This window comes from Mobula hypostoma, chromosome 28, assembly GCF_963921235.1.
Source record: "Mobula hypostoma chromosome 28, sMobHyp1.1, whole genome shotgun sequence".
NCBI lineage: Eukaryota > Metazoa > Chordata > Chondrichthyes > Myliobatiformes > Myliobatidae > Mobula > Mobula hypostoma.
In genome coordinates this window covers 24,475,041-24,499,576 of record NC_086124.1, presented here as the reverse complement: position 1 = coordinate 24,499,576, position 24,536 = coordinate 24,475,041, and the positions used below count along the sequence as shown (strand labels likewise).

Below are 24,536 nucleotides of genomic sequence, written 5' to 3'. Positions count from 1 at the left end.
GTGGAGTTTACAGGGAAGGCAGCGAAAAAATACATCCTGTTCTGAGGGTGAAAATGACTTGTAAGGCGAGAGGTCATAGGAAGATGGAGACTACTTGGTGAAAGAGGTGTATACAGTTCTGGTCGCCCATTGCAGGAAAGATGTCGAGGCTTTGCAGAGGGTGCAGAGGGTGCACCAGGATGCTGCCTGGATTAGAGAGCATCGTCGACTACGGGAGGTTGAACACACTTGGGTTATTTTCACTGGGGTGGCGGGATAAGGTATAGAAGATCATGAAAGGCATGGATATTCAGTATGCTTCCCAGGCTTGAAATGTCTAATACCAGCGGACGTGCATTTAAAGTGAGAGGGCGTCATTGCAAAGGAAATGCGAGGGGCAAGTTATTTACACAGACAGTGGTGTGTGCCTGGTATACGCTGCTGAAATGGTGAGAGTAGAATGGTTAGAGGCCTTTAAGAGATGTTTAGATAGGTCGAATGTGTAAAAGGGAAGGATATCGCCTTTGTGTAGGCAGAGAGGATGAGGTTAATTGGGCATTTATCGACTGATTGAATTGATACGATACATTGTAGGCCGATTGTTCTATGTTCCATGTTCTGAAAGATTGCACTGCCGAGCACAATTGCTTCGGACTGTCCACTGTGTCTGTATTCAGGGGATATCGGTCGGATGTCTGTCCCTACGAACTCCCTCAGACATTTCTATTTGAGGTGAGGTTCCCGGTCTGGGTCTGGGTCTGCAATTCTAGCCTCTGCTCGGCGAGGGTCAGACGGAGCGACGTGACAAAAGAGCGCCTGAAGGCCTGGTGGAATTCGCGGCCAGCGAAGACATAGAGAAGGGGGTTGAGGGCGCTGTTGAAGGAGGCCAAGGCTACAGTGAATAACCACCAGTCTCCGGGAATCGGTGTGGAGAAGGTTGAAACGAGGTCGCAGACAGCATTGGGGTACCAACAGATCATAAAGGTGACGACAACGGTGATGATGAGGTGTACAGGTTTCTTAGATTTGACGAACTTGTTCCCTTGCAGCTTCCAGCCAATCAGGGAGTAGCAGGTGATCATAATAACCATGGGGAGGCAGAAGATGCAAACAAACCAAAATGGCTCCAACACGGCCAATTGCTTCTTGAAATCCTGAAGCAGGAGGATAGGCAGGCACATGACGAAGGCTAGGATCCAGACTCCGAAGCAGGCCCCACGAACCCATGTGAGGCTCGGATGCTGCTGCAACCAGGTGGACCGAGTAATAGCCAGGCAGCGGCAGATGCTGATCAGACATAACAGATATATGCTGGCGGAGGCGTTGAGGAACATCAAGGTTCCAGAAAACTTCCAGGGAAAGTAGGTTTTGTGCCCAGAGTAGCTCAGGATGATGTTGGTCATGCGGAAGGGAAGGGTCAGGCAATAGATTAGGTCAGCCAGAGCCAGGTTCAGGAAACACACCGTGTGGATCTTACTCTTCATCTTGAAGCCGGTCACCCAGATGACTGCGCCGTTGCCCGGGACGCCCAGTAGGAAGGTGAGGGTGAAGATGACCATTGATATGACGGAAGGTGCTCCCCACTCCATTCTGTTTCCATCGGCCGTGGAATTGTGGGAGGAGAGATTCCCAGCGAGCGTCGAACTGGACACTCCTTCGGAGAACGACATTGTCGGATCTGGTGGGGGAGATATTGTGGAAGTGAGAGCGGTGCAGAATGGAGAGACGGCGAATTCAGGAGGACAGGCGAGAGCGATGAGGGAAAGAGAGGAAGGCGGGCAGAGATGCGGTGCAATACGGAGCAGAAACCTGATACACCACAACGGCCGTCAAGGCGGCGGATGTCTGCGTCAGCGCAGAGACCACAGTCGTCTTGCATTCCAAGCCACTGGACCCTGACCGCACCGTCCCCCCGGCATGTCCCCGACCTGTCAACGACCATGTGATGTCAGCCCGTATATTAGCTTCCCCACGTTAGACAAAGTCACGCACAGCCGATCTCCATTAAGGGAATGCACCCGAACACTGCCGTTATGTTGATCCTGGATCGGCCTCTACAGCCAGCCGAGGACCCGCGGATGACAATCCCTTAGAAGAACATCATACTGGACTCGAGCGATCAAGCGACTACCACCACTAATACTCACTCCCGTGACCGTGGGGGATTCCCCTGGGTACTCTGCATTCCTCCCACATTCCAAAAACGTTCTGGTACTTAGGTTGATTGACCTTCATGATCTTTTCTGTGGTTAACCAGGTAGGTTGATGGGCAGTGCGGCTCGTTGGGCCGGTTACTATCACTAAACAGCACTTTATTAATTTGATGGATTGCACTGTCACCAAATTTCATGATGTATGTGAGTGACCAGATTCTGACATGTGTATTTGTTGTGGACTGAGAGTGGTAAGGGGGCTGGGAGAAGGGAATCATGATTGGGAAAGCGGGAAGCGAGATGGGAGGAAGCGGGAAGCACCAGAGGGTCATTCTGTAATAATCACTAAACGAATTGTTTAGAATCAAATGACCTTCCCTGGTGTCCCAGGTCCGCGCGTGTCTGCATCCGAGCCAGCAACCGCCTCCAGCACCGTCCCTGGCTCTCCTTCTCTGGTACCTGTCCCTCATCCCTCCCGAGGCGCTTCACCTTCGCCATTCCCATCATCATTTGCTTCCGCCCGACGCTCTCCGGTCTTCGTTGACAAATACAATACTGTGCAAAAGTCGAAGTCACCCTCACTACAGAAATGTGCCCAGGACGCTTTGCAGAGTCCTGCAAGAGCACAGAATCACCCAGCACAGGAATAGTGCACGATATTATACCGAACCAATTAAATTAGTAATCACACGGCCAACGTAACTAATCGCGACTGCTGACAAAATGTCCATTTCCTTCACATTCATGTTCCTATTCAAAAGACTTTTAACAGTCGCAATGTATCTGCCTCCACCACCACTCTTTCAGCGCATTCCAGGCCCCCACCGCTCTCTGTGAAAACATAACTTACCCTTCACATCTCCTTTCATCTTACCCCCACTCACGCTAAAGGCACGCCCTCTGGTACTGGCCATTTCAACACTTGAAAAATAAAGATACTGTCTGTCTACTCCATTTCTGCCTCTCATCAGCGTATAAACGACCTCGACCACTACCAGCATTTGGCTCACAGAGTCTGTTCCGCCATATTCCTTTTCAGCACCAACCTCTTGCCTTCCCCCTGTTTCCGGGCATGTCTTGTCCAATCAAGAATCAATCACCTCTGTCTTAAAAATACAGAAACATGGAGCTCCCTGTGGCAATGAATTTCACAGATTCACCACTCTCTGGCTTCAGAAATTAATCAGAATCTCCCTTCTAAAAGGACGGCCTTCCCTTCTGAGACTGTGTCGGCTGCTCTTAGCTTCCCACAACATAGGAAATATCTACTCCACATCGACTGTGTCGAGGCTTTTCAACATTCCACAGGTTTCAACGAAGTCCCGTTTCATTCTTCTAAATTCCAGTGAATAGAAGCCCAGGACCAAAACACCTTCCTCACATGATAAGCCTTTCAAGCCCAGAAGGCTGGAGACTCTAATAGGTTAATTGATCACATGGGTGTAATTGGGCGGGGCGGTCTCGTAGGGCCGGAAGGGCTTGTTACCGCGCTGTATCTCGAAATCGAATTGAGAATTAAAACAAATTCTAAAAAAAAATCCCTTATATTCGACTTAAATCTCCATTCCTCGGTATAAATATAAGCCTTCCTCTCAATTTTGCTCCTACCATGGGAAAGCGATTCTGTCTACACTGTCTCTGTATCTGTTATCTTAATTTATTTTGTCAGGTCATCCGTCAGCGTTCTTCGACCGCATGGAAAACAAGCCCAGACTCTGTAATCTCTAATGTTCTCCTCATTGAAGTGCATGTTGAGAAACCCACTGTCCTGCCTTCACTAGCTAACTGAGTTATCTCCTGAAAAACCTCCCGAATGCAGGAAGACAAGGTTTCTTGCGCAACACAGACACGCCGATGTTCCCTGATCAGTCGCCACATTTCCAAATTAATATGAACCCGGTGGAAATGCATCTCACCTGTCCGTGGAGTCTCCGACTGTGTCCCGGTCCTCAGCAGTTTTGTATACTTGCACTCAGACGTTAAATTCGACGGTGGGTTTCTTCGGGTGCTCGAGATATATTGAGGAGTTGTGTCTTGTGCGGAATTTGGATGCTGATTTACTAAGGTGGGTCCTTGGTTCCGAATGAGCCGAAGAGATGAGTTAGTCCACTTCGGTAGAGACTCTGTGGGTTTGAAGTTCCAAGAAGCTCAATATGAGGAAGCTGAGGTGTTGACATCAGGAGATAACAATTTGCTCAGAAAGCTCTGAAGAACAAAACATTTCCTTTTATTTTCGATGAGCAAAGTAGATAAAGAGGCCACGTGGTTAATTTCTGATATTAACCCCCCTCTGGTCCATGACAGACCTTTGACGTTCCCTAAAACTTTATCCCGAGGGGTAGTGAATTCACACACTTCATGCTGGTGTTTCCCACAATGAGCACTGATGTAAAATAGTTATTAAGGTGGTCCGCCGTTTCTGTGTCCCCCATTATTATCTCTCCAGTACCTTTTTACAGCCGTCCAATATCACCTCTCTCGCTTCTCTTTTGAACTTTACGTCTCTAAAGAAACATTTAGTATCCTCTTTAATGTTATTGGCTAGCTTACCTTCCTATTCCATCATGAGCTTTTTAATAACTTTTTAGTTTTTCCATTTGGGTTTTAAAAGCTTGTTAATCCCCTAAATATCTAGCCTTTCTAGCTAATATATAACCCTTGTTTGGGTTTACGTTGGTTTTAACTTATCTTCTTGGCCATGATCGTTTCAATTTGCCTTTAGAATACTTCTTCTATTTGGGATCTACATATGCTGTGCCTCCTGAATTGTTTCCAGAAATTCCAGCCATTGATGCTCTGACGTCATCCCTTCCAGTGTTCTTTTCCAATCAATTCTGGCCTGCTCCTCTCTCATGACTCTAATTCACTTTACTCTGCTGTGACACTGATATATCTGCTTTTAGCTTCTCCTTCTCAAAGTAGATTCGTTCATATTATCATCACTTCCCCTTTGGGGTTTTTTTAGCTAAAGCTTTCTACTCAATTCCACAATAACAATAACTTCATCCGGGGCTTCTTGCAGTTGCAGTTCTTTAGTTCTATCCGCAATGATTTCATTTCATTTGTATTTTACCAACAGAGTCACGCCTGCCCTGTACTTTCCTGCTTGACTTTTCATGCATTGTGCATCCCTTGACATTAAGCTCCCAGCTACAATCTTCATTCAGACACGATTCAGGAATGCCCTCTCCATTATGCATGGAAATCTGCAGCTTTGCTACAATACCAATTCATCTCTCTGATGCTGTATGCTGTGTGAATTAAAATTCAACACCCTCAGTCCTCCGGTCGCCCTTTTCGATTTTGTCCGCCTTTTACTTTGCGACTCATCCTGTTGACTGCAATTTTTCCTGTCATTAGCCTTTCCTAGCTAGTAGTCTCACTACACATTGTTTCTGTTTGTAAACCAGCTGCCTCATATTCAGCACTATCACTCTTGTTCCCACTACCCTGCCAAATACATTCCCGAACAGCTTCAGCGAACCTGCCCACAAGAATATTAGACATCCTTGCGTTCAGATGTAATCCGTCCCTTTTGGGCAGGACATAGCTTCCCCAGAGGAGATCCCGGTGATCTCTAAATCTGAACCCGTGTGTGCCCCCTACACCAGCTCATCAGCCACTCATTTACCTGGCAATTTTTCCTATCCTTACCATCACAGGGACATGCCACCGGCAGCAGTCCAGGGATTACTACCCTGGTGGTGTTGATTCTCAGCTTTCTACCGGGCTCCCTAACATCTCTTCGGGACTTCCTCACTTTGTCTCCCTAGTTCATTGGTGCCAATGAGTACTAAGACTTCTGGCTGTTCACTCCCGCTTTTGGGAATGCCGTGTGTCCGTTCAGAGACATCACTGATCCTGGCACCAGGGAGGCAACGTACCATTCTGGTGCCATTACCGCGCCCACAGAACATCATCTCCATTTCTTTGTCTGTCAACACTGCAGTTGTCTTCACCTCTCTGCTCTGCGAGAGAACCGGTCACTGTGCCCTTCCCTCCCCCGGTAATTCGTCCCCCTCAACAGTACTTAAAGTTGTATGCTGATTATTGAGGGGAATAGCTGCAGGTATACTCTGCACTGGCCGTGTATTTCCCATCCTTGTCCTGACAGTCACCCAGTTACCTGTGTCATGAATTCTAGAGTTGACTACCTCCCAATTGCTGCTGTAATCACCTCGTTATTTTACCGTATGTGTCGAAGGTCGTGGAGCAGCAGCTCCAGTTCATTAATACGTTAATGTCAGGACTGCAACTCGGTGCACCTGGCTCGGATGTGTTTATCTGGGCCTCCGGAGGTCTCACAGACATCCCGCATACCACACAGAGTACAAAACACTGCTCTTGAAGCTGTTCTCACTAAAGTATAAGAAATGAAGAAATAAGAACGCACACACACTCACGCACACACACACACACACACACACACACACACACACACAGAGACAGAGAGAGGGAGAGAGAGGGAGAATAAGATAAAAGACATACTTCTCCGAAGTCAATTCTCGCCGAAACCTAATTATCCAAAGCCACTCTAAAGACTGGCTCACTCAAAAGAATGGCCGCTCAGGTTGTACTTCAATTATTGTTACTGGCTCTTTTTAATAAATTGCTCTTGCCGAAATGTCGCTCCTCCGAACTGCTCCAACTGGTGCATATTACACTGTTACATTAAAATGGGCCCTCTCCTTATTTTGTCATTTTCTTTATTAACCCTTTCATCAAATTAGGAAGTGCAAAGTTAAATCTTTTGATCGTGTGCGGTGGACTGTCTGTTATGTCGTCACACCAATGTTTAATAGGGTAGTGAATTACACAGCATCCACGGAAACAAGGGATTTTGGGTGGGATTGCGCGGGTTTGGCGGGGCCGGAGATTGAATTCCCTGGACTTAAGCCGCCGAGGAAACCGAGTTATTTGAAAAGTTCATTACAAGGTCAAATTCCAAAATACTGCACTACAGCAATTTCTGTTGTATCGCATTCACTGTACAGTATGTACGGGATTCACGGCGTCTCGGGAGGGCTTTAGCACTCCATTACAGGTAAAGACCTTGCCACCACCCGAGCACATCTGCGAGGAGAGCCATCACAGGACAGCAGCATCCATCAGCAAGCACCTTGCCATCCAGGCCTGCTCCCTTCCCTCTGCAGCCATCGGGCAGGAGGCATCAGTGTCTTCGGTAGCAACACCACCAGGTTCAGGAACAGTTATTACCCGTCGACCATCCCCGGCTGCTGAACCAGAACAGATAACTTCTCTCACCCCAACACTGAACAGATCTCACAACCTACCGACTCATTTTCAAGATCTCTATACTCAAGTTGTCAATATTTATTTTTATTTCTTTATTGTTATTTTATTTTCCATTTTTTTTTACCGTACCCATGGTCTGCTCTTTATCAAATTACGGTATGGCTTTGCACTGTTGTAACTATATGTTATAATTATGTGTTTTTGTCTGTTTCAGTCTTGGTTTGTCCTGTGTTTCTTGTGATATCATTCTGGAGGAACATTGTAGCACTTTTTAATGCATGCATTTCTAAATGACAATAAACGAGGACTGAGTGTCCTCATAATCTAATCGAGTGGACCATCAGTATTTTTGACTAACACTCAGCAGCTATTTCATTAGGTATCTCACGTATCAAATAAAGTTGCCATGAAGAGACTTGTCCTCCACAGCTGCCCGCGTCAACGAATTCCACAGATTCATTTCTTTCTGGCTAAGGACATTCTTCCTTATCTCCGTTCTAATAAGGCCTCTCCTCTACCCCGAGACTATGTTCCGTGGTATTAGACTGTTCCACCAAAGGAAACCTTCTCTCTATATCGACCCTTTACAGGCCTTTCACTGTCCGATAGAGTTCAATTAGCCTACGCTCATCCCAGTGATTACAGGTCCAGAGCCATCAAACGCTTTTCGCATGACAAGTCTTTCAACCCTGGAAAGATTTCCGTACATCTCCTGTGAACACTTTCCAGTTACAGCACATTCGTTCTGAGATAACGGGCCCAAATCTGCTCACAATAGTGCAAATCAGACCCCTGCATTGCTTCATTAATTCTAAACATCACATCTTTGTTTTTAGATTCTGTATCCTCTTGAAATGAATGTTAACATCGCGTCTGCTTCCCTCACCACAATATCAACCTGCAAATTAACCTTCAGGGTGTAGTGCACGAGGAAACCCAAATCCTTTTACACCTCATGAAAAAAATTCTATCCATTCTGAAAATAGTCAACACTTCCAGTTCTTCTACCAACGTGCATGACCAGATATTTCCCGACACTGTATTGCATCTGATACTTTTTGCCCATTCTCCTTATCTGTCTGATCTTTTGTAGCCTCACTACTCCATCAAAGCTAACTTCTAATCCATCTGTACCGTCTGCACAATTAGCAACATAGCCATCAATTCCGTCACTCAAATTGTCATATCATGTAAAAAGAATCGGACTAATCAGAGACCCCTGAGGTAAACAACTTGTCACCGGCAACCAGCCAGAAAAGCTCCCGCTCCCTGCCTCCGGCTAAGCAGCCACTGCTTTATCCATGCTGGAATATTTCCGGTAAATCCATGGGGTCGTAGTTTATTAAGTAACCTCAGGTGTGGTACCTTCACAAAAGACTTCTGGAAATCCAAGTACACAACATCAACCGATTCTCTTTTGGCTATCCTTCTTGCCATTTCGTCAGTTAATGCCTTCAAAACCTCTTCAGCCATCTCTTTCAGAACCCTGGGGTGTACACCATCGGGTCCAGATGACTAATCTACCTTCAGGCTTTTAGCTTTCGAAGAATCTTCTCAGGTAATGGTGACCTTACACACTTCATGACCTCTGACATCCTGAACATCTCCAAAAGTCATTAATGCACGGATTCAAGACAAAACTAAGCTAGTCAACAGTATTAAGGAGGATACCAAAAGTTTCTTGAGATACATAAAGTGTGAAACAGAGCCAAGAATCGATATTGGGCTACTGGTAAATGATGTTGGAGAGGTAGTAGAGGAGGATAAAGATATGATGGACAAACTGAATAACTGTTTTCCATCAGTCTTCCCTCTGCAAGACACTAGCAGTACGGTGGAGGTTCAGCATGTCAGAGGTCATGAAGTGTGTAAGGTCACCATTACCTGAGAAGATTCTTCGGAATCTGAAAGCCTGAAGGTGGATTAGTCATCTGGACCCGATGGTGTACACCCCAGGGTTCTGAAAGAGATGGCTGAAGAGGTTTTGAAGGCATTATCTGACGAAATGGCAAGAAGGATAGCCAAAAGAGAATCGGTTGATGTTGTGTACTTGGATTTTCAGAAGTCTTTTGTGAAGGTGCCACACCTGAGGTTACTTAATAAACTACGACCCCATGGATTTACCGGAAATATTCCAGCATGGATAAAGCAGTGGCTGCTTAGCCGGAGGCAGAGAGCGGGAGCCTTTTCTGGCTGGTTGCCGGTGACAAGTTGTTTACCTCAGGGGTCTCTGATTAGTCCGATTCTTTTTACATGATATGACAATTTGAGTGACGGAATTGATGGCTATGTTGCTAATTCTGCAGAAGGTACAGATGGATTAGAAGTTAGTTTTGATGGAGTAGTGAGGCTACAAAAGATCAGAAAGATAAGGAGAATGGGCAAAGAAGTACAGGATGCAATACAGTGTAGGGAAATATATGGTCATGCACGTTGGTAGAAGAACTGGAAGTGTTGAGTATTTTCAGAATGGATAGAATTTTTTTCATGAGGTGTAAAAGGATTTGGGTTTCCTCGTGCACTACACCCTGAAGGTTAATTTGCAGGTTGATATTGTGGTGAGGAAAGCAGATGCGATGCTAACATTCATTGCAAGAGGATACAGAATCTAAAAACAAAGATGTGATGTTCAGAATTAATGAAGCAATGCAAGGGTCTGATTTGCAATATTGTGAGCAGATTTGGGCCCGTTTTCTCAGAACGAATGTGCTGTAACTGGAAAGTGTTCACAGGAGATGTACGGAAATCTTTCCAGGGTTGAAAGACTTGTCATGTGAAAAGCGTTTGATGGCTCTGGACCTGTAATCACGAGGATGAGCGTAGGCTAATTGAAACCTATCGGACAGTGAAAGGACTTTATCGGGTCGATATGGAGAGGTGGTTTCCTTTGGTGGAACAGTCTAATACCACGGAACACAGTCTCAGGGTAGAGGAGAGGCCTTTTAGAACGGAGATGAGGAAGAATTTCCTTGGCCAGAAAGCAATGAATCTGTGGAATTCGTTGACGCGGGCAGCTGTGGAGGACAAGTCTCTTGGTTTATTTAAGGCAGAGGTTAATAAATTCTTCAGTGGTCAGAGCATGAATGGATATGGATACGGGGGAATACAATACAATGGGGTTGAGAGGAAATTTGGATCAGCCATGATAAGAAAGATGGTGGAGCATACTTAATTAGCTGAGTGGCCTAATTCTGCTCCTATATGGACTGGAAAGGAAAGGGAAGAAGGTAGGAGGGGAGAAGGGTGAAGGGAAGGAAGAGAAGGTAAATGGTGATAGTAGAGCTAGGTATGTAGGGACAGGGACATGTTTAGAAGCTGAGAGATGATAGGTGGAAAATGTAAAGGAATAAAGAAGGCGGAGATCGCTCCCTAAAACCTCCCGTAGTGCTTGTTCACATTCCTGCTTCAGGACATCATGCGCATGTCTGGAAGCTCTGATCCATTTTGATGGGCTTCTGGGTAATAATGTCAAAGCAGAAGATGTTGTTTTCACTCTGGCACCAGACCTGCGCTTGCTTGCCTGGCACCAGACAGGCCTCCAGGTCGATCTTGTTGCCGAGGACAAAGCAGGGGAAGTTATCACGGTCCCGCGGGCAGGCCTGGATCAAGACAGGCAGCTGTCCAGCACCTTGAAGCTGTTGGCTGCGGTGACATCGAACACCAGTGCGCAGCAGTCAGAGCCGCAGTAGAAAGCGATGCCCAGAGACTGGAACCGCTCCTGCCGACCGTGTCGCAGATCTGATGGATGGGGAGAGATACAGTCACACCACACTCTTAGGGTCAGGTGTACCGTACCGTACTATTACACATTCCCAGGATGAGCCCTCCCTCGACACCGCCCCATCACACATTCCCAGGGTCAGACCCAGAGTGAAGCTCCCTCCACACCGTCCCATCACACATTCCCAGGGTCAGACACAGAGTGAAGCTCCCTCCACACCGTCCCATCACACACTCCCGGGGTCAGACACACAATGAAGCTCCTTCTACACCGTCACATCACACACTCCCGGGGTCAGACAGAGTGAAACTCCCTTCACACCGTCCCATCACACACTCCCGGGGTCAGACACAGAGTGAAACTCCCTCAACACCGTGCCATCACACACTCCCGGGGTCAGACACAGAGTGAAGCTCCCTCCACACCGTCCCATCACACACTCCCGGGGTCAGACAGACAATGAAGCTCCTTCTACACCGTCACATCACACACTCCCGGGGTCAGACAGAGTGAAACTCCCTTCACACCGTCCCATCACACACTCCCGGGGTCAGACACAGAGTGAAACTCCCTCCACACCGTCCCATCCCACACTCCCGGGGTCAGACACAGAGTGAAACTCCCTCCACACCGTCCCATCACACACTCCCGGGGTCAGACACAGAGTGAAACTCCCTCCACACCGTCCCATCACACACACCCAGGATCAGACACACAATGAAGCTCCTTCTCCACCGTCACATCACACACTCCCGGGGTCCGATGCAGATTGAAGCTCCCTCTGCCCCATCCCATCACTCACTTCCGGGGTCAGACGCAGAATGAAGCTCCCTCCAAATCATCCCATCACACTCTGCCAGGGTCAGACACAGTGAAGTCGAAGTAGGGTGAAGGAGGTATTGAAAAAGAACAAGGGAGCAGAGAGACAGTGAAAAGGAGAACCATGTACAGGCGGCACCGAGTGATGGAGGAGTGGGGGCGGGGGGGTTGTCATCTGTATGGTGACCAACTGGTCACATAATATCTTTGGTGAGGAAGTCGGCGCCGATAGTCGCTTTGTTCTGGTTACTGAACGTCTAGTTCATATACTGATTCCGATTTCTGCAACATTCATAGATTCAGGACCTTGGACTATTTTTATTTTCTGACGTATTTACTTATATCTTATATATGCATGCTATCTTATATCCCGTGTGGTGTGTGTGCGTGTTCTATCCTATTTTGTAACTTGACCCCGGAGTAACGCTGTTCCTTTTGGCTATATTCATGGGTATTCATGTATGCTTGAGTATCAGTTACACTTAAACTGTGAACTGTGGTTGCAGAGGCTCACGGCGCCGTAGTGAAACATTGCGGAACGTAATTCCAAAGCACTGTCACCCTGGAGACAACATCTCAGGGATTCTTCTCGAGGTCCCTTGGCCGAGCGATACTGGCGGCGACAGATATGGGACAAAAGATACCCCAGTGGAGCTTTTTCAACGGAACGGGGGAGTCCTCCCCTTTGCATCAGGGAGAATATTGCACAATGCGTTCCGAACACAGAATTTTGAATTATGAAACATAGCGACAGGTCCTTCGACCCAGCATTTCTGTCATGAACAGAAGACCAAACCACATTAATTTCTTTAAACTTGGTGCATAGCCCTTTATTCCATTCTTTTTTAAATACCATCAGACCACCATTCATAGAAGCAGACTGAGGCCACTCAGCCCATCGACTGTTCTCCACCAATCCATCATGTCTGATTTATCATTTCCCTCAACACCATTCTCCTGTCTTCTCTCCATATCCTACGACATCCTTTCTAAATGGAGAACACAACGACCTTTTTAGGTAGCGGGTTGGAGATACATATCTACCAAAGGAGGTGTAAGACGCTCCTTCCATCTGGCAGCTTGCAGGTCACCCTTAGACAAGGTGGAGCACCTACTTCGCCCTCCCGACCAGGGCTACATGAAGCCGTGGGAGCAGGCGGTATGCACAGGAGTTGTATATCACAAGTCCCGATTATGCGACCTCCGACGCCCCGCAGACATTCTCTGAAGGACATTGATAATGCCTCGGCTGAACCATCTTGTAAAGGCACTGGCCAGGAGAAGGGGCAATGGCAGACCACTTCTGTGGAAAACTTCGCCGTGAGCAATCATGGTGATGGAAGGACCACGATCGCCCACGATACGATAGGGCACAGAACGAACGAATGAACAACCTCCACTTCAAACACACCCAGTATCTTGTCATCTAGAGCCGTCTGCTGCAATGACAGCCTCATATTTTGCACCCTGTGTCTACACACCTCTGAAACACTGCTATCGTGTCTGACTTTCCCAGCCTGGGAAAAGGATGCTGCCTGCACAGGGGCTCCGTGGACCTTTTACTTAATGATATTGGTCCAGAGCATAACAAAGGTGGGGCACAGCACTGTTGCAACGCGTGGTTATTTGAGTTACTGTCGCTTTGCTCCCAGCTTCAGCCAGTCTGACCATTCTCTTCTGACCTCTCCCATGAACAAGGCGTTTTCGTCCACAGAACTGCAGCTCACTGAACGCTTTTGTTTCTCGCACTCTGCTGTGCAAACTCTGGAGTCTGTTGGGTGTGCACCTCCCAGAAAATCAGCAGTTTCTGTGATACAGAAACCCTCCCAAATTGCACCAACAATCATTCCACGATCAAAGTAACAAGTCACAGTCTGATGTTTCATGATTTAAATTCAAAGTAATTAAAGTCACGTTCTCGCATTCTGTATACTTTTCTGCATTGAGTTGCTACCACTTGATTGGGTGATTAGATATTCGTATTAACGGACTGGTGTGCAGGTGTACCTAAAACAGAGGCCACAGTGTGTGTTGTCATGGGGTTCGCCGGGATGCAGATCAATTACAAATATGGACAGAGAAATGGGCATATTGGATTTCATGCAGTCGAGTATGTGGTGTCCCACTTTGGGAGCTTAAATGTCGGAGGTAGGTATCCAGTAAACGGGAGAAGCATAGGAGCCCTGTTGTGTGGAAGCATCTCAGGTGTTTAAGTCCATATCTACATGAAAGTGGCAACACAAGTGGAGAAGATGCTTGTTGTATATAAAAGTAGGGAGGGGAAATTCCAATAATGTATAATATTGGTTCGCTTGCTTTTCGAATACATACATTCAGTGGCCATTTTACCACTTTTAGAGAACAAAGATAAGAACGGGGGATGAAATGGGATCAAGTGACTTTGGCCGGGGAATGATTGTTGGTGCCAGGGGGGGTGGTTTGAGTAACTCAGAGACTGCTGGTCTCCTAGGAATTTCACGCACGACAGACTCGAGACTTCCCAGGGAATGGTGCGAGAATCAAAAACAAAAGTCTAGTGAGCGGCAGTCCTGTAGACAAAAACGCCTTTTTGATGTGAAGCGTGAGAGGAGAATGGCCAATCTGGTTCGAGCTGTCAGGAAGGTGACAGTAACTCAGATGAAACAACCGTTGCAAAGAGGTGTGCAGAGAAACATCTCTGAACGCAAAGCACATCGGACCTTGAAGTGGATGGGTTGCAACAAAAAAAGACGACGAATATAGACTTCATGGCAACTTTATTTGATACAGGAGATACCTAATAAAATAGCCGCTGAGTGGATGTCAATAATACGAATGGCCTATTCGATTATTTTGTAGATATCTCAGATATTTGACCCTACCCCATACATCGCCCAACACACATACGCACACATGGAAAACCAGACACTGGACTGGATGAACCCCATTTACCATTTTCCTGCCCATATTTTCAATTCGTTTACGTCCTGGTGAATCCCATGACAATATTGACAATATTCCCAACAAGCCGGAAATACCGATTCACTTTTTTATTTTCTAGAGGTCATCTCAAATTTGCCCATGAGCCCAACTCAATTTTAGTCCAAATCCGTTTAAGCTGTCGCAAGCGATAGCAGTCTGAACACCAGCGTATGCGCATCTTCCGCCAGAAGGACACCCCTACACACGGACAGGCCGTCCTCTGCGGGAAAATCAGTTCTGAGGAAAACTACCAAGTTCAACTTTCAAAGTAAATTTATCATCAAAATATATGACACCATATACACACAACCCTGAGATTCGTTTTTTCCCCCCAGACCATTCACAGTAAATACAAAGAAACGATATACAATCAATGGAAAACTGCATACCAACACAGGCGGAGAAACAACCAACGTGTAAAAGACAACAAATTGCGGAAATACAAGAAAGGAAAACAAAATAACAAAAAAGAAATAAAAAAAATAAATATTGACAACTTGAGTATTGAGCTCTTGAAAGTGAGTCGGTAGGTTGTGAGATCTGTTCAGTGTTGGGGTGAGAGAAGTTATCTGTTCTGGTTCAGCAGCCTGGGATGGTCGACGGGTAATAACTGTTCCTGAACCTGGTGGTGTTACTACCGAAGACTCTGATGCCTCCTGCCCAATGGCTGCAGAGGGAAGGGAGCAGGCCTGGATGGCAAGGTGCTTGCTGATGGATGCTGCTGTCCTGTGACAGCTCTCCTCGCAGATGTGCTCGGGTGGTGGCGAGGTCTTTACCTGTAATGGAGTGCTAAAGCCCTCCCGAGACGCCGTGAATCCCGTACATACTGTACAGTGAATGCGATACTGCAGAAATTGCTGTACTGCAGTATTTTGGAATTTGACCCTGTAATGAACTTTTGAAATAACTCGGTTTCCTCGGCTGCTTAAGTCCAGGGAATTCAATCTCCGGCCCCGCCAAACCCGTGATATTGAGGCGCAATCCCACCCAAAATCCCTTGTTTCTGTGGATGCTGTGTAATTCACTACCCTGTTACAAATTGGTGTCACGACATAACAGAGAGCGCACCGCATACGACTGAAATATTTATCTTTACAACTCCTAATTTGACTAAAGGGTTAGTAAAGAAAACAAGAGAAAAAAGAAAAAGGCCCATTTTAATGAAACAATCTAATGTGCACAAGTTGGAGCAGTTCGGAGGAGCGACATTTATCAGAAAGAGCCAGTAGCAATAACGCAATGGCAAACTGAGCGGCCATACTTTTGAGTGAGCCAGTCTTTATGGTGGCGTTGGTTAATTAGTTCTCTGCGAGATCAGTCTTGGGAGATGTACATCTTATGCGTTACTCTCGCTCTCTGTTCTTATTTGTGCATTTCATTTAGTTTAGTGAGAATAGCTTCAAGAGCAGTGTTTTGTACTCTGTGTGGCATGTGGGATGTCTGTGAGATCTCCGGAGGCCCAGATAAACACATCCGAGCCAGGTGCACCGAGTTGCAGTCCTGACATTAACGTATTAATGAACTGGAGCTGCTGCTCCACGACCTTCGACACATACGGTAAAATGGGGAGGTGATAAACAGGAGCTATCGGCAGGTAGTCATCTCAGGAAGTCAGGAGACAGGTAACTGTCAGGACAAGGATGGGAAATACACAGCCAGTGCAGAGCTCTTCCCGTCAATAATCAGTATACAACTTTAATTACTGTTGAGGGGGACGAACTAAAGGGCGAAGGTGAGGCACAGTGACCGGGTCTCTGGCACTGAGTCTGGTGCTGTGCCTCAGCAGAGCAGAGAGGTGAGGACGACTGCAGCGTTGCCAGACAAAGAAATAAAGATGATGTTCTCTGGGTGCGGTAATGGCACCAGAATGGTATGTTGCCTCCCTGATGCCAGGATCAGTGACGTCTCTGAACGGAAACACGGCATTCCCAAAAGCGGGAGTGAACAGCCAGAAGTCTTAGTACTCATTGGCACCAATGAACTAGGGAGACAAAGTGAGGAAGTCCTGAAGATATTTTAGGGAGTTCGGTAGGAAGCTGAGAATCAAGACCACCGGGGTAGTAATCGCTGGATTTCTGCCTGTGGCATGTGCCAGTGATCGTAAGGATATGACGAATTGCCAGGTAAATGTGTGGCTGATGAGCTGGTGTAGGGGCAAGACAGGGGTTCAGATTTAGAGATCACCAGGATCTTCTCTGGGGAAGGTACGGCCTGTACAAAAGGAACGGATTGCACCTGAACGCGAGGGCGTCCAATATCCTTGTGGGCAGGTTCGCTGAAATTGTTCGGGAATATTTTTGGCAGGTCAGTGGGAATAAGAGTGATAGTGCTGAATATGAGGTAGTTGGTTTACAGACAGAGACAATGTGTAGTGAGGCTCCTAGCAAGGAAAGGGTAATGATAGGAAATATTGCAGTCAACAGGATGAGTCGGAAAATAAAAGGCGGACAAAATCGAAAAAGGTGAATGGAGGACTGAAGGTATTATATTTCAATTCGCACAGCATAGAGAACCAGATAGATGAACTTGTATTGTAGCACAGTTACAGATTTCCATGTATGATGGAGAGGGCATTACTGAATCGTGGCTGAATGAAGATTGCATCTGGAAGTTTAATGTCCAAGGATACACAGTGTGTCGTAAGGTCAGGCAGGAAGGCAGAGGGGAGGCGTTACTCTGTTGGTAAAAAAACAAATGAAATGAATCATTTCGGATAGAACTAAGCAACTGCAATTGCAAGAAGCCCTGGTTGAAGTTCTTGTGGAATTGAGTAGAAAGTCCCAAAGGGGAAGTGATCATAATATAAACAACTTTACCTTGAGAAGGAGAAACTAAACGCAGGTATATTAGTTTTACGGCAGAGTAAAGGGAATTAGAGTCATGAAAGAGGAGTTAGCCAGAATTGATTGGAAAAGAACACTGGAAGGGATGATGTCAGAGCATCAATGGCTGGAATTTCTGGAGCAATTCGGAAGGCAACACATATACAGATCTCATACAGGAAGAAGTATTCTAAACGCTAATTGAAACGATCATGGCCAAGAAGAGAAGTTAAAATAATCATAAACCCAAACATGAGTTATATATTTACAGCACTAATTTGTAGATATTTAGGGGATTAAGAAGCTTTTAAAGACTGTGACGAGAATACACATAAAATTAAGATGTTTGCTGGCCTGGGCTAGCATCAGTGGCATCAGCAGTTGGTCTGCCACCTGCCCTCAGGGGAAGGAGAGATAAGGAACAATGGAGCAGCGTCTGGAGATGTGTAATGAAGGGATGTGGGAGAGAGAGCTGTCTGGAGCGGCTCCCCCCTTTGAACCCTGAACTGTTTGAAGTGATGGACAGGCGATACCCCAGCAGGGGGATAAAAAGGGACAGGTTCGCTAAGGCAGGACACACGCCACCCGAGGTAACGAGACCCTGGAAGCGGTACGCTTCTCACGAGTGGGTGAGAAGTACCAGACAATGACCAGGGTGGAAAGGTACGATCAGCGGGAACCCGGTGTGTGTCCGCCCTTGCCTGGGTGCCGGGTTCACTGCAGAGGATCGACCGCATCTGGAGGAGGGGTCACAGTCGGTGACCTCAGGTGACATCACCAAGGACCCGCCCAGAAGTTGCTCGTGAGCAATCTCGCTGGTCTGTGAGTGAAGCTGTGCTGAATGATGAGTTGTTCCTGTTCTCTCTGTCTCTCTTCCCCCACCTTGTCCATCGCCATGGCAACGATTACTGCGAACTGAACTACTAACTGGACTGAACTTTGAGTCATTTTGAAATTGGTCATTTACCCCTAGACAATGATAGAGCTTGATTGATGCTGCTATCTTACTTCTGTGCACATGTGTGTTTATCATCACTGAACTGTTGCATTTATTATCCTTTCGATTACGGTGTTGCTTGTTTCTTTAATAAAACTTTCTTAGTTCTAGTACTCCAGACTCCAACTGAGTGATCCATTTCTGCTGGTTTGGCAACCCAGTTACGGGGTACGTAACATAAGTGGGGTTCTCGTCCGCGATTTTGAACGCTAAATTTGGGACGGAGTAAATTGATTGGGTTAAAATTCCCGAAAGAAAGAAAAGACAAACAGCAGAAATGGAGGTTGAGGAATTTATAAAGGCGCCGACCTTGGAGGCATTAGAGGATGCCAGGAAATCGGAATTGATAGCTGTGGCCAAACGGGTGAATCTTGCTAAGGTGAAGTCGACAATGAGGAGAGAGGAGATACACAGAGCTATTGTAGACCACTATGTATCTAAAGGTGTGTTTCCCCAAGGTGAGCTGGGGGTGGTGTCTATTGAAAAACCTGCTGGAGACGCGGTACAGGTACAGCTTGAAAAACTGAGACTCGAGCACGAGTTCCGGGTACGGCAGTTAGAACACGAAGAGAAGCAGTTAGAAAGGCGGGAGAAAGAGAGAGAGTTAGAAAGGCAGGAGAAAGAGAGAGAGTTAGAAAGGCGGGAGAAAGAGAGAGAGTTAGAAAGGCGGGAGAAAGAGAAAGAGGTAGAAAGGCAAGAGAGAGAAAGACAGTTGGAGAGAGAAGAGAGAGAGAGGGACAGACAGCTGGAGAGAGAGAAGAAACAGAGGGAAAGGGAATTTGAGCTGGAGAAGTTAAAGATAAGGGCCGAGCAGGGGCTCGTGCCGAACCAAGGTGGAGGGTTCCGGGCGACCCAGGAGGTAAGGCTGGTTCCCCCTTTTGACGATACCGACGTGGATCGGTACTTTCTCCACTTCGAAAAGGTGGCTATAAGTCAGGAATGGCCGAGGGATAAGTGGGTTGTTTTACTTCAGAGTGTACTGAAAGGGAAGGCCCAACAAGCTTACTCAGCTTTATCCGCGGAAGATGCCCAGAAGTATGAGGTGGTGAAGGAGGCCATCCTCAGGATTTATGAGTTGGTCCCGGAGGCATCCCGGCAGAGGTTCCGGAATGCGAGGAAGCGGTGGGACCGCACGTATTTGGAGTTTGCTCGCGAGATGCAAACATATTGTGAGCGTTGGTGCGCCTCGAAGGGGGTAGAGGGGGATTATGACAGACTGCTGCAGCTGATTCTGATTGAGCAGTTTAAAGGTTGTGTCCCTGAGGGTATGAGACCCTACCTCGATGAGAAAGAGGCAGCCACGTTAGCCGCAACTGCTAAGTTAGCGGATGAGTATGCGTTGACGCATAAAATGAAGTTTGCCCCGAGTAAAGGCTACCAGAAGGGTAGTCAGGACGGAGGGGAGAGTCCGCCGGAAAAGTCAGAAAGTAAGCCGGGGACTAGTGAAAAGGATAAGGTAGACCGGGAGCAGCCTGGTAGGAAGTCTCCTGGGGTCGTCTGTTATAATTGTGGGAAAGTCGGACACTTTGCGTCCAGGTGCTTTGGCCCAAGGAAAGGAAAGACGGGGGTTCCGACTGGCTGTATTGAGCCGGCAAACCCACCCCCAAGGGGGAGGAGGTCTGATAAAGTTCAGGAAGGGCGCGAGAAGTTTATCTCGGCCGGATTGGTGTCAGTGAAGGAGGGGTTAAAACCAGTTCCAGTGCGGATCTGGAGAGACACGGGAGCGTGTCAGTCACTAATACTGAAGAGTGTATTAGAGTTTAGCTCAGAGACTGAGACTGGGGAGGTCAGTGTGATACAGGGCATTGGACAAGGGACTGAAACCGTGCCTTTGCACCAGATACACCTACAAAGCAACCTGGTCTCTGGACTAGTCACGGTCGGGGTGAGGTCCGAGTTACCGATGAAAGACGTGGAAGTCTTGCTCGGAAATGACCTCGCGGGAGGAAATGTGTTCCCCGCCGTAAGACTGACAAGTCAGCCTGCCAGCATGGAGGCCCCGCCCGTGGACTCGCAGGTTTATCCCGTTTGCGCAGTAACTCGGCGGATGGCGAGGAAAGCTGCAGAGGCCGACATAAATTTAGCTGAAACGTTTCTGCCCACCCTGTACGGGGGGGAAATAGAAAGTGAAAAGACGGAACGAAATGAAACAAGAGGAAGTAAGGGAGCTGAGGCAGACTTAGCATTAGCCAGGGGGGACTTTATACAGGCCCAGGAGCGGGACGAGGAGCTGATGGATTTGGCAGAGACAGCTCTCTCCGAGGCCGAATTAAAAAAGGAACCAGTAGGCTATTATGTAAAAGAGGGAGTACTAATGAGGAAATGGAGACCACCTACTGTGCCCGCAGATGAGGAATGGGGAGTTGTACACCAGGTGGTAGTGCCGAAGATTTATAGGGGCGAGATTTTTAACCTGGCCCACGAGGTACCCCTCGGTGGACACTTTGGGGTGAGGAAGACAGTCGGCAGAATTATGAAAGACTATTACTGGCCAAACATGAGGAAAGATATTGTTGAATACTGTAGGCGATGTCATTTGTGTCAGGTAGTAGGGAAGCCAAATCAGGTCCTGCCTAAAGCGCCCCTTCGACCGATACCCGCTTTCGGGGAACCTTTTTCCCGAGTCATTGTGGATTTTGTTGGTCCCCTGCCCAGAACTGCGAGTGGGCGGGAGTATGTGATGACCATGATGTGCGCCGCCACCAGGTTTCCGGAGGCTGTGCCCCTGGCAAGCGTGAAGGCGCCCACCGTGGTAAAGGCACTTGTGAAATTTTTCACTACGGTAGGGCTGCCCAGGGAAATCCAGTCGGATCAGGGGAGTGTCTTCACATCTCACACCTTCCGACGGATGTTGGATGAGATGGGAGCAAAACAGATTTTAGCCTCTGCGTACCACCCTGAGTCACAAGGGGCGTTGGAACGATTCCACGCCACCTTAAAGACAATGATTAAAATGTATTGTCAAAAAAACGCTAGGAGCTGGGATGATGCTTTGCCCCTCCTCTTATTTGCCGTGAGGGACACGGTCCAAGAGTCATTGGGGTTCAGCCCATTCGAGCTCGTCTTCGGTCATCGGCCCAGAGGACCCTTGACCTTACTAAAAGAGCAATGGTCCAGTCCGGCAGTTCAAGTTAATGTGATTGATTATGTTTTAAAATTTCGTGAGAGGCTGGGAAGGATCTGTGACCTTGCCAAAGAGAATCTGCGGCATTCCCAGACTAAAATGAAAACATGGTATGATAGGCGTGCCCGCGAAAAAGAGTTCCAAGTGGGCGATCGGGTCTTAATTCTGTTCCCAGTGGTAGCCAACCCCCTTCAGGCGAGATTCCACGGTCCGTACAAGATAACTAAGAAGATAGACCCTTTGAACTATGTTATCGAAACACCGGACAGGCGTAAACCCACACAGTTGGTACACATTAACATGTTAAAAGCCTACCACGATCAGACAGAAAACCCGGTTGGTGTTATCACAGAAATTACTGAGACTGGAGAGTCGAATGAGACGGGAAAAACCCATCTTGAAAAGGTGAATATGGTGCCGACCCGATTGGAGAACTCCATTGTTCTGGCTAATCTTGCTGACAAAGTCTCTCACCTCACCCCCGAACAAAGCGGGCCATTGATAAAGTTAATTAAACGGCACACAGATGTATGTCCCGATGTCCCGAGGCGATGCAAAGGGACGGTGCATGATGTTGTGGTCACCTCCGATCAGCCTATTAAACAGCATCCCTATAGGATGAACTTGGAGAAGGGCAAACTAGTGGAGAAAGAGATTGAGTACATGCTAGCCACAGATATTATTAGGCCATCCCTGTCGGAATGGGCGTCTCCCTGCGTGGTTGTCACGAAAGCCGATGGGGGCATCCGATTCTGTACAGATTACAGAAAGGTGAACGCCATCACAAAAACTGATGCTTACCCCATCCCAAGGGTAGACGATTGCATCGATAAAGTGGGGAGAGCCACGTACATCACCAAGGTCGACTTGCTGAAAGGATGCTGGTGTGTCCCTTTAACCGACCGGGCTAGAGAAATCTCGGCATTTGTCACCCCCTCCGGTTTGTATGAGTATAATGTTCTACCTTTTGGCATGAAAAACGCCCCAGGGACCTTCCAGAGAATGATTAATTCAGTAATAAAGGGACTCAGGAACACAGAAGCATATATTGATGACTTAGTGGTCTGGAGTAACACGTGGGAGGAGCACATTGTGGCAGTAGAGGAGCTATTTAAACGGCTGTCTGAAGCCAGCCTGACAGTGAACCTCGCAAAAAGTGAGTTCGGCCACGCGAAGGTCACTTATCTGGGATTTGTGGTGGGACAGGGGCAGCTGGCTCCGATGCAGGCTAAGGTGCAGGCTATCTCGGAGGTCCCCACCCCGACAGACAAGAGAGCCCTGAGGAGGTTCTTAGGGATGGTGGGGTACTACAGGAAGTTTTGCAAAAACTTTGCGGATATTACTCTCCCTCTCACTAAGCTTTTGCCAAAGAATGCGAAGTTCGTGTGGGACGACCTTTGTCAACAAGCCTTCGAGAGTCTGAAGGCGATTCTATGTCACCATCCTGTGCTGAATGCGCCTGACTTTTCAAAACCCTTCTCCCTAGCAACAGATGCTAGCGACGAAGCTGCCGGGGCGGTGCTGTTGCAGACAGACAAAGATGGGGTTGAGCACCCAGTCGCTTACTTTTCTAAGAAATTTAATACCCATCAGAGGAACTATTCCACTGTGGAAAAGGAGTTACTGGCCATCATACTAGCATTACAACATTTTGAAGTTTATATTTGCCCGGCACGAAAACCACTGGTAATTTACACTGACCACAACCCATTAGTGTTTTTGGCCACTATGAAAGATAAAAACAGAAGATTGCTAAGTTGGAGTCTGATGCTACAGGAATTTGATATAAAAATTAGACATATAAAAGGCACGGAAAATGTGATCGCTGACTGTCTGTCAAGGTGTTGACAATTTCAAATTCTTTGTATTAGCCAAATAGCTGATAAAGATGTATATTTGTGTGTATCAAATAATGTACTCATGTTTGTAATTTTTACCTCCCGGTAAAAATCCTTAAAAGGGGGGAAGTGTGACGAGAATACACATAAAATTAAGATGTTTGCTGGCCTGGGCTAGCATCAGTGGCATCAGCAGTTGGTCTGCCACCTGCCCTCAGGGGAAGGAGAGATAAGGAACAATGGAGCAGCGTCTGGAGATGTGTAATGAAGGGATGTGGGAGAGAGAGCTGTCTGGAGCGGCTCCCCCCTTTGAACCCTGAACTGTTTGAAGTGATGGACAGGCGATACCCCAGCAGGGGGATAAAAAGGGACAGGTTCGCTAAGGCAGGACACACGCCACCCGAGGTAACGAGACCCTGGAAGCGGTACGCTTCTCACGAGTGGGTGAGAAGTACCAGACAATGACCAGGGTGGAAAGGTACGATCAGCGGGAACCCGGTGTGTGTCCGCCCTTGCCTGGGTGCCGGGTTCACTGCAGAGGATCGACCGCATCTGGAGGAGGGGTCACAGTCGGTGACCTCAGGTGACATCACCAAGGACCCGCCCAGAAGTTGCTCGTGAGCAATCTCGCTGGTCTGTGAGTGAAGCTGTGCTGAATGATGAGTTGTTCCTGTTCTCTCTGTCTCTCTTCCCCCACCTTGTCCATCGCCATGGCAACGATTACTGCGAACTGAACTACTAACTGGACTGAACTTTGAGTCATTTTGAAATTGGTCATTTACCCCTAGACAATGATAGAGCTTGATTGATGCTGCTATCTTACTTCTGTGCACATGTGTGTTTATCATCACTGAACTGTTGCATTT

General features: G+C 47.4%; 1 protein-coding gene and 1 pseudogene across 1 annotated transcript; both read right to left on the bottom strand.

Annotated features, from left to right (window-relative positions):
- Positions 1–692: 692 nt before the first annotated feature.
- Positions 693–1,649, bottom strand: LOC134338963 (C3a anaphylatoxin chemotactic receptor-like). Its single transcript, XM_063035184.1, has one exon. It carries the CDS (start codon positions 1,647–1,649, stop codon positions 693–695), a length of 957 nt encoding a protein of 318 aa, XP_062891254.1.
- Positions 1,650–3,556: 1,907 nt separating this feature from the next.
- The window catches only part of LOC134338962 (ras-related protein rab7-like), a 38,775-nt pseudogene continuing 17,795 nt past the window's right edge, over positions 3,557–24,536 (bottom strand).

Bases quoted from the DNA above. Each gene is read 5' to 3' on its own strand.
- LOC134338963 (XM_063035184.1), bottom strand. From the start codon at position 1,649: ATGTCGTTCTCCGAAGGAGTGTCCAGTTCGACGCTCGCTGGGAATCTC.